Source organism: Gymnoscopelus braueri (genome assembly GCF_963280865.1).
Source record: "Gymnoscopelus braueri genome assembly, chromosome: 9".
NCBI lineage: Eukaryota > Metazoa > Chordata > Actinopteri > Myctophiformes > Myctophidae > Gymnoscopelus > Gymnoscopelus braueri.
This window is the reverse complement of record NC_137610.1, coordinates 5,214,214-5,225,276: the sequence shown is the minus strand read 5'-3', so window position 1 is coordinate 5,225,276 and position 11,063 is coordinate 5,214,214. Positions and strand designations below refer to the sequence as shown.

At 38.1% G+C, this 11,063-nt stretch overlaps 1 protein-coding gene across 1 annotated transcript in view; it reads right to left on the bottom strand.

Annotated features, from left to right (window-relative positions):
• LOC308091660 (uncharacterized protein) overlaps nucleotides 1–10,482 on the bottom strand; it is a 71,215-nt gene extending 60,733 nt beyond the window's left edge. The window contains exons 1-2 of the mRNA XM_080437321.1: nucleotides 10,384–10,482; nucleotides 2,902–2,937 (exon numbers count right to left, since the gene is read on the bottom strand). Coding sequence (XP_080293447.1) covers nucleotides 2,902–2,937; nucleotides 10,384–10,459 — 112 coding nt within the window. The 5' untranslated portion in view covers nucleotides 10,460–10,482. The remainder of the gene's footprint in view (nucleotides 1–2,901; nucleotides 2,938–10,383) is intronic.
• Between the last annotated feature and the right edge of the window lie 581 nt (nucleotides 10,483–11,063).

The following is an 11,063-nucleotide window of genomic DNA, read 5'->3' as shown; positions in this document are numbered from 1 at the left end:
TTTAAAACAGTTTGTAGAATATATATTCAAAGATTTGCACACATTTTTAGCTACAAGCTCGAGTTTGTATATCTGCTATTTTTGAATAGCCAAAGAAATATGAAAATGACACAGATAAATTCTACCCGAACCCGACCCGGCCCGACGTTTTCGGGCCGAGCCGGGCCTCAAAAGTATGCTAATTGGTCGGGCCGAGCCGAGCCTCGGGCTCCATAAAAAAATAAATAATAATAATAATGAATTTTTATTTATTTTTATAATATATTTTTGAATTCTGTTCTGTCTGAATGTGTATTTATCTATTATGAAGATGGCGCTGACGGCGCTGACTTACTGGCGTTAACTTGCACTGTCCTGCTCACGCTCACTGAGCCAGCAGCAGAGTGAGAGAGAGAAAAAAAAAAGCGATTCTGGGCGAGCGTTCCGGTGGTAAACAGAACACTCGCCCCTAAACACACTCACCCCCATTCATTTCGCGGGCAGAGGCCGCCAGATTAGACCCGGGCGAGTGTGTTTGGGGACGAGGGTTCTTGTAATCCATTGCCGCATATGTAGCCATGGTTCACATTCATGTTTCAGGGCTACCGCATGATGCATCCTTATCAAGGGCCCTTTTAATACAAAAACCCACGGCAATTTCGGTCTACAGTACACCAGCCTTCAACAATAGTGTACATTCAGTGGTCAGGTTCGTTCAGAAATTAATTGAAGAACGCAGGAGCGAGCTTTCCACGCGCGAGAACGTGCATACACGCAGTACACTACACATGTGTCGTTGTTGACGTTGCTGGATGGTTTTAATTTGAAGGTTTAACACAGGATGTGCAATGTGTTTTTGTGAGTTAGGATAACTGACCGGCGTGCTCTATGCCGGCGTGCTGTGTTAAGTTACACAAGTGGCAGAAACGGTGCTTTCTGATTTTCACAATACAATGTAATCCAACCGCGTTTAGTTCAGTATTATAATATTTTTCACCCAACGCGTGTAAACTTAAAGTTGTACAATGCAGAATCCCAAATAACGATTTTTAGCAACCTCTGCTGGTCACTACCGTCACTGCATACAATTTCCGTAATCCTCGATTACCCAGAATTCCATTCGTTTTCACCGGAAGCCGGAAGCGTTTCAAAAAGCGATCTTTTAATTGTTTTATACTATCTACGGATCGTTTCTCTTAGCCAGTGGAGCATTAGTTACCATGAGCTGTGCTTTCTTTTTCTGTTCTTTTTCGATCTTCCAATCCTACATTCTCTTAACATCAGCGTGAGGTTCCTTTTTGCTATTACCGCGGTAGTTCCTGGCCAAACAGGAAACCGTTGCGGTAGTTCCTGGGGACGTCGGCCACGACGTCATGACGTTGGCCAGGAACGTCATTTTCCCGGGAAAGTCCCCCCCTTCACCGTTCAATAGAAAATATATAAATAAAAGGCTTCCGGGGGTGAAATTCATGGAGTGGGTGTTGTGAAACTTTTGCCACTGACAAAAGATATACAATTTAACTTTAGTTTTGTTGAAAACGTTACCTAGTATTACTTTAAGCTAATAGTTTAACAACAGTCTCGAGTCCGTCTCAGACAGTCAGGGGGGGGGGGGGGGAGACAAAGACTCGGTCGAGAGAGGCAGAGAAATGCAGACGATGCATTGCATTGCACAGAGGTGCGTGAGCAAGACAAGGATTTAACTTCATTTAAATCAGCACAGTGTAAGTTAATGTCAGTCAGCGCCGTCAGCGCCATCTTCATAATAGATAAATACACATTCAGAACAGAATAATAATATTGGGAAAAGAAGAAAAAAAGCTTTTTTTTTTGTTTTGTTTTTTTCCTCGTTTTTTTTTCGGGTTTCGGGCCTAACATGATGGAAATAGTCGGGTTCGGGCCGAGCCTCGGGCCGGCCCAATCGGGCCCAGTTAGGGCCGAGCCTTAATTTTCAGGCCCGTTGAGAACTCTAAGATGCGTTCCCGGCTTTAATGGGTTAAAACAAGCTTTATTTCCTTTGCTGTTACGCATATTAGTCCATGAGCCAGACAAGATTTCATTATCGAAAGAGTGGGCAAAACCATACCTATATTAAATTGTTTATAGGGTCAATACGAGTAAATAAATATATGATAACCTTTCCACAGGAGCAGCTTTTTCATGGTTATCACACATTTTGTTATTTTCCCCATACGTACATAACAGGTGAAGAAATTACAAAATTTTAAAAAGAGTTATCATAATGAAACTTCCTGAGTTGATTACTTACATGAAGACAATGATTTATCGTATTACAAGTTTTCTGACATTGTATATTTAATATGCAAATTAGGCATTACGAAAATATGCCGGCATTTGCATAACTTTCCAGAATCAACGTTGGAACATTGGACAAAGCCAGAGTCAACATTCTTATTGCATTTTGTTAAGATGTTGGAGTCAAAGGTTTTTAACGAGGGAATATTCAATATCTGGCTCAATTTTGGGGCTCTGGCTCATGGACTAAATGTCTAATTTGCGTATTTAAATATACAATTTCAGAAAACTTGTAATACGATAAATCATTGTCTTCATGCAAGTAATCAACTCAGGAAGTTTCATTATGATAACTCTTTTTAAAATGTTGTCATTTTTTCACCTGTCATGTACGTATGGGGAAAATAACAAAATGTGTGATAACTATGAAAAAGCTGCTCCTGTGGAAAGGTTATCATATATTTATTTACTCGTATTGACCCTATGAACAATTTAATATAGGTTTGGTTTTGCCCACTCTTTCGATAATCATTGCTCAATTTTGGGGCTCTGGCTCATGGACTTATATGGCCAGGAAGATGATTCCAGTGTGAAGTGCTCACATTGCATTGTCAAGAGATTCAATGTGTTGCGTGTCTGAAGAAAAGGGGGGAAAAAACACTTTACCTGTTAATGTGGGTTTGGCCACAGACTGAAGGGTAACTGTGGGGAGAAGACACAAGAAGACATACTGTATTTACTCTCATGTAGGCTACAGTTGGTGTGCATATTTGCTCTAAATACATAAGCACTGAACTGTGAAGAAGCAGTTTTTTAAAAATTATTTGCACATTGATTCTGTGGAAGGGCGTGTTAGATGTTTGATTATAGCCTACAAACATTGCCAGTGGGTTCACTAACTAACTAACCTACTAGTAGTTTCTCATATATAATCAATGAATAATTTCCCCATCAATCAATCATGTCAGTTGTGACAGGTGTGTGTGTTTGTCCAGACAACCAAGTAATAGTAGTAGTAGTGGTGGTAAAAGTAGCAATACCACAATAAAGAATACTCTGTTACAAGTTCAAAATGTTACTTGAGTAAAAGTACAAAGGTATAAGCATCAACATATATTTAAAGTACCAAAAGTAAAAGTACTAACATGCTTGAAAATAGCAGATCTACAAGCTCACAACGTGCAGCGATGTTACGCGTTGTGAGCTTGTAGATCTGCTATTTTCAAGCATGTTAGTACAAAAGTGGTGGCTAAAGTGGTTAATGTATGGTTTATAATATAGTCATTTATATCTGCAAAGTAACTAGTAGCTAAAGTTTTCAAATAATTGTAGTGGAGTAAAAGTACAATATTTCCCTCTGAGATGTAGTAGAGTAGAAGTAAAAGTATTGCACATTGGAAATACTCTAGTAAAGTAAAAACGAAAAATTGTACTCAAGTACAATGCTTAAGTACATATACTTAGTTACTTTCCACCACTGAGTAGTAGTGTCATCAGCCATATGGCTTTTCTAGAACTGTGGCACGTTCTAGAAGACGCGTTGTGTCGTGTTGTGAGCTTGCAGATCTGCTGTTTCCACTATTTATTTAATGTTTGAAAATATACAATATTTTTTCAACATGGAAACGATTATGCAAAAATAATTGCGATTATCTCAAATAATTGCAATTAGGCGATTGTGACAGGCTTAGTCAATACTCCAAGCATCCTAGATCCAGGGGTGTCAAACCCATTTCGGAGTGAGGGGCCACATTGGGGGGAAAGGTGACTTGACGAGGGCCGCCACCCAGTTGTGGACATGCGTGCACGCTTGTGCAACTTACACACAGCTTGTCACTGGCTTTGTTTTCTAACCTGTTGTGACCTTTCCTGGTATCTTAGTTACTCTGTAGCACTAAACACTTTTTCTTTGCACTCCGTTCACATGACCATTTAACCATTAAATGACCGTTTAACCATGTGGTTTGTTGACTATAGGGTTGATGTTGGCAGGTATTCATTCCACAGCACTCTGACATGCTGCATTGTCCTCAAATGAAAATAGCCGATCTACATCGACACGTTGTGAGCTTGTACTTGTAGATCAGCTTTTTGAACTATTTTAAAGTAGTAAGATAGTGCTTATAAACATCGATAGGGCCCCTAGTGTCTATACACATTGTAAACATTGTGTAGGCTCTACACTCAGAAGAGTGTGTTTACTTAGTTTAATGATTCATCTTTCCACAAAACATCTCCAGCCGTCCGGTCTTCAGCGCTTTGTGCGCAAAATGATGGCTTTTGTTCCATATTTAAAGAAGACGGAGAGGTTATCCCATTAAGACCGGGAACGCGTCCGTGTCATTTTAAGATTTCTTTGGCTTCAAAAATAGCAGTTCTGATCTTGTAGATCTGCTATCTTTTGAAAAATCGAGGAATATTTGTGCAAATCTTTGAATATATATTTTTAAAGCAAACATTTGTAACTCAAATCTTTGCTTCTGAAGATTCTACAAATGTCTTCTAAGGGCACGTACACACTGTAGGATATTTGGACCGATTATGCTGTCGGGGACCTTTTTTGGGGCTCGCCGACAAAACCGGCCATCTGACGCAGATCGGGCTGTGATCGGCGAGGTTTTGGTCGCTGTGTGTGAAAGGCTCTGCGAGACGATCCGGCCACGATAATTACGCTTGGCGACGGCCTTCCCGACCGTTTCAAATATCTAGCAGGTTTGATATTCAGCTCTGTCGCCGACTGGACATCAAACAATATCATTCAGTATGAACGGGGTCTGCGAGGAGATCCACGCTACAGCCAATGAGAGCACATTACAGAAGCCACCGTGGCTAGGGGAGGGTCGCCAGACCTGACCACAACAAACAGTCCCTACCGCAATATTACCGTCCAGTCCTGTATTAAGTTAAACATTATAAAACAAAATGAGAGAGTGAGCGAGCGTGCTCGAGTAGGGGCTGTTATTTGAGAGGAATTGCAGAGAAAGAGAGAGAGAGAGAGAGAGAGAGAGAGAGAGAGAGAGAGAGAGTGAGACGAGAGCGGGCTCTGTGTGTCACGGTGTCTTTGAGTGGCTGAGTGCAGCGTGTAAACAGAGTTGCCAGATTTTGCGAGAGAAATAAGCAACCAGTTCTATGAAACCAAGCCCAACAAAAGGCCACATGAGCACTTTAAACCTATATACAAATACATCTACAAGCTCACGTTGTAGATCGGCTAAACGTATCACTACTGCAATGTAGAAATAGACTGTTATAAGTAAAAGTCCAGAATTTTAAATTCACTTGGGTAAAAGTATTGGCATCAAAATGTACTTAGAGTACCAAAAGTAAAAGTACTCATTATACAGAATGTCCCATTTCACAAGTTTTCAAAAACATGTTTTGAAAATAGCCGATCTACAATGCGTCGCATCGCGACGCATTGTGAGCTTGTAGATCGGCTATTTTCAAATGACCGAAATTTATTTAGGGCTGAAGTGGTTAATGTATGTTTTGTAATGATAATCAAAATCTACAAAGTAACCAGTAACTAAAGTTTTCAAATAATTGTAGTGGAGTAAAAAGTACAATATTTGGCTCTGAGATGTAGTGGAGTAGAAGTAAAAGTACTGAAAATTGGAAACACTCAAGTAGATTACAAATACCTAAAAGTTGTACTTAAGTACAGTACTTGAGTAAATGTACTTAGTTACTTTCCACCACTGTAATAGGGAATGACGTACTTTAAATAAGCCGTACATCCTAAAAGCTTTAATGATGACATAATGATTCATTCACCACATGAACCAGAGGGGAACGAGTACAGAGCCCTGCCCTACTATAAGTGATTAACCACTTAAACCCCACATGGTTGAGCATACAGTCCCTCAGGGCTCCGTGCTAGTCTTTTCTGTTTTCGCTGTTACATTAAATATCTTCGCTGAAAATAGCCGATCTACAAGCTCTCCTCAAAGCGTCACAACGTGTCAAGAACTTGTAGATCAGCTATTTTTCTGCGAAGGTTTTTCACCCCGAATACGGATGCTGGTGGTTTAAAGTGATAGTTCACCCAATAATCTTTTTGTCTATCTTTTAGTCACCCCATGGATAATATCATGGATATTTATTAGTTTTTGTCTCATTCCTATAAGCCAATAATGCTGTGACCATGCGGACCGGTAGGCAGCGGTTCCGGTAGGAGACACAAAGATTGTCATCACATCTGCCTTGTGCAACTTTTGCTCACAAGGCCTAAAAAATAACAAATAAATTGATAATCGCAATAATTTTTATTATTAATCGTCAAGTAAAATGTCATAATCGTCACAGCCCTACATTATGGCCGATACTTGGCCTATTGGCAGCCTGGACATGAAATGTGTCACCAGTGGTGTAAAGTAACTAAGTACATTTACTCAAGTTCTGTAGGCCTACTTCAGTACAATTTTGAGGCATTTTTTACTTTACTGAAGTATTTCCAAATTTTGGTACTTTTACTTCTACTCCACTACATCTCGGATCCACATAATTGTACTTTTGCTCCACAACAATTATTAGAAAACTTTAGTTACTAGTTACTTTGTAGATTTAGATAATTATTACAAAACATTAGGCCTACATTACCCACTTCAGCCCTATATATAAATATATATACACATTTCGGCCATTTGAAAATAGCTGATCTACAAGCTCACAATGCGTCACATTGTGAGCTTGTAGATCTGCTATTTTCAAAAATATTTGTTGTACATTTTGACATTCTGCACAATGAGTACTTTCTACTTTTGGTATTTTAAGCACATTTTGTTACCAATAATTTTGTACTTTTTCTTAAGTCAATTTTTAATTACGGACTTTTACTCGTAGCAGAGCATTTCTACATTACAGTATTGATAATTTTACTCTCAAGTAAATTATGTGAGTACTTTTCCCATCACTGGTAGAAACACACTGTACATACTGTAAGACTAAAGCTAATAAGCGTTATCCATGTGCAAACATGGATCAAATTAGTATGTTCAGTAGATTTGCATCGACAGAATAATGTGACAGCTCAGGTCTTGGAAGCATTTACACGTGACTAACGTGTTAAGAATGTGAATTTAGAACTTCTTCTTTTATTTTATGTTTTAATTTAGAGCTTCTTAGAACATACATGTGCTACTTACTTATATTTTATTCAAGTAAAAGTAGCAATACCACCTACTGTGTTACAAGTAAAAGGCCTATGTGTTCAAAATGTTACTTGAGTAAAAGTACAAGACTATTCGCATCAAAATATACTTTAAGTACCAAAAGTAAAAGAACTAAAATGTTTGAAAATAGCAGATCTACAAGCACACAACGCGTCGCAATGCGACGCGTTTTCAGCTTGTAGATCTGCTATTTTCAAATAACCTAGGTATAAAATAGGGCTAAAGTGGTTAATGTATGTTTTGTTAATGTAATAATTTATATCTGCAAAGTAACTAGTAACTAAAGTTTTCAAATAAATGTTCTGGAGTAAAAGTATATAATATTTTGGATCCGAGTGGAGTAGAAGTAAATGTATCGGAAAGTGGAAATACTCAAGTAAAGTACAAATACCTCAAAATTGTACTTAAGTACAGATACTTAAGTAATTGTTCTTATTTACTTTCCACCACTGCTCGTGACTAACGTGTTAAGAATGTGAATTTGCGAGTGAATATGTATTTAAGCAACAATATGTATATGTACAATATGCATATGTGAATATGTAAGGAGCCTGAAGCTACATCTTGAAGGAAGTTCATTTAGGTCAAGGTGCTGCTCAAATACGTCAAAATGTCGCTTAATTACATTCAGGCTTTGGGTGTCTTTTTCCTCTTGAAGACTTTTTTTAAGCCCTATTATAAACATTACATTATAAGATTTCCATTAAATTAAAATTTGTGAGCAGTTTTGTAACAGCTCCAATTCAGTATGGTTATAAGCTGTTGTGCTGAAAAAAAAACTATGGTAGAGATCACCATAAAATGTGACTGTCAGGTAAAAAACTAAAAGCAATATTGACATATAGCTTAAAGCTATGAATCCTCTTTAAAACATGTTTTCTTACCTGCAGGAAAGCTGACATAAATACTGTGTATACATAGTGTGACTATAGGCCACATAGTTGATAACCTTGATAACCTTACAAGATCATACTTTATTTTATTTGCATTTTTACTACAGCTTTTCTACTGTAAATTTTGATTCTACCATAGTGGATATTACTAATATAATGAAAATAATAGTGAACCAGTGATGATAATTATGACCTCTGGGACAATTCTGCCTCCAACTAAATGTTTGCTTAAGCAAAACTCTGATAGTTATGTTCGTGGAAAGCTCATTTGTTTTACCACAAACACACCATGTCTTCAGGACATGTGTTTAGAGGTTTATCCTTCATTTATAATCTACTTTAAAACCACAAAGGAGCGCGTTCTGACGTCACCTTGACGAGACACGTGACATGGTTCTCAAAGTGCGGTCCAGGGACCCTAGACAGGGTTATTATTATTCTTATCACCGATGCTGCTCCATTCTCTGAAGGAAGCCGAACAAAAATAAGTTTTACTCTTATGTACCTGTACTGAAGATGCAACCAGTGGTGTGCAGTAACTAAGCACATTTACTCAAGTACTGTACTCCCCTACAAAGCCAAAGTGCAGTAAATATGGGGGGGGGGGGGAAGTTATTCAACTGGTCAGCCAAATGAGATATCAGCATATAAGTGATATTACACTAATTGTACATGTTCTTGAGGTAATTGTTTATCACCCAAAATCACGAAGGCTAATTTGACCTTTGACATACACAAATAAGTCGGTGTGTCCAAAAACGTAGTTACAGCACTTTGGCTTAGGGCAGTGCACTCAAGCAGGTATTTTTTACTTTACTGGAGTATTTGCAATTTTCAGTATTTTTACTTCTACTCCACTACATCTCAGAGGCAAATGTTATACTTTTTACTCCACTACAATTATTTGAAATCTTTAGTTACTAGTTACTTTGTAGATTTAGATTATTATTACAAAACATACATTAACCACTTCAGCCCCTATATACATTTCGGCCATTTGAAAATAGCAAATCTAACAAGCTCACAATGCGTCATACATTTGAACTTGTGAAATGGTACATTCTGCATAATGCGTACTTTCTACTTTTGGTACTTTAAGTACATTTCGATACCAATACTTTTGTACTTTTACTCAAGTAAAATTTGAATTGCTGACTTTTACTTGTAACAGAGTGTTTCTACATTGCAGTATTGATACTTTTACTTAAGTAAAAAATTTGAGTACTTTTTTCCACCACTGGTGGAGGCAGATGGCCGCCCACCCTATAGAGCCTGGGTCTGCCTGAGAGACATTTCTTTCTTCCAGTTAAAGGACAACTTTGTTTTTTTTACAATCAAGGTTTATGTTTTAGATTGTAATTAAAGTAAATAAAAGATGTGTTAAAATTTTAAAATGTACTGCTTTCTATAGTTTTAGCAATTTTCGCGATCTTTTTTACAGTGGGCGGGGGCATTCTGTCCGGTGGCTAAATATGTCTTTTTTTACACAATAACCCAGCGTTTTCTTTATTATTATTTACAGTAGCTCTTCTAGCCCCCAATAACTCACATCTGGCCATCAAAGACCACAGGACCTTTTTTATTGTGTAAAAAAGGCATATTTAGCCACCGGACAGAATGCCCCCGCCCACTGTAAAAAATATCGCAAAAAAATACTAAAACTATAGAAAGCAGTAAATGAAAAAAAGATAACACTCATCTTTGATTTACTTTAATTACAAGCTAAAATATAAACCTTGGTTGTAATAAAAACAAAGTCGTCCTTTAAGGAGAAGTTTTTTGTTGCCACTGTCACATTACAATATGCTTGCTCAGGGTGAGACAATGTCAGGTCTCTGCTCTGTAAAGACAACCTGTGATTTTTGGCACAAGAATACAATAACATTAAAATGTAATGTAGATGTAACAGACCAGTGTAATAAGACATCAATGTAGATGTAACAGACCAGTGTAATAAGACATTAATGTAGATGTAACAGACCAGTGTAATAAGACATCAATGTAGATGCAACAGACCAGTGTAATAACACATTAACGTAGCTGTAACAGACCAGTGTAATAAGACATTAATAGATGTAACAGACCAGTAGCAGCAGGTAATCCCAGGCTCAGCATCATCCATGCCAGCATCCATCTGTGTGTCATCCTGCTCCGCTCCATGTCTTACACCTGATGCTGCTGCTGCTCTGACTGCTCCTTTATAAGACTTTACCTGATCCCTCCTCTGTCTGTCTGTCTGTCTGTCTGTCTGTCTGTGAGTGTACCTGCTCCCTCCTCTGTCTGTCTGTCTGTCTGTCTAAGAGCGTACCTGAGCCCTCCTCTGTCTGTCTGTCTGTCTGTCTGTCTGTCTGTCTGTCTGTCTGTCTGTCTGTCTGTGAGTGTACCTGAGCCTTCCTCTGCTCCCTGTCTGTCACACCTGTCCACACCCCCTCTAATGGGATGGACTCAGTGGTGTAAAGTAACTAAGTATATGTACTCAAGTACTGTACTTAAGCACAATTTTGAGGTATTTTGACTTTACTTGAGTATTTCCAATTTTCTGTACTTTTACTTCTACTCCACTACATCTCAGAGGCAAATATTGTACTTTTACTCCACTACAATTACTTCACAGCTTTAGTCACTTACTTTGTAGATTTAGATTATTATTACAAAACACACATTAACCACTTCAGCCCTATATACATTTCGGCCATTTGAAAATAGCAGATCTACAAGTTCACAAAGCGTTGCGATGCAATGCATTGTGAGCTTGTAGATCTTC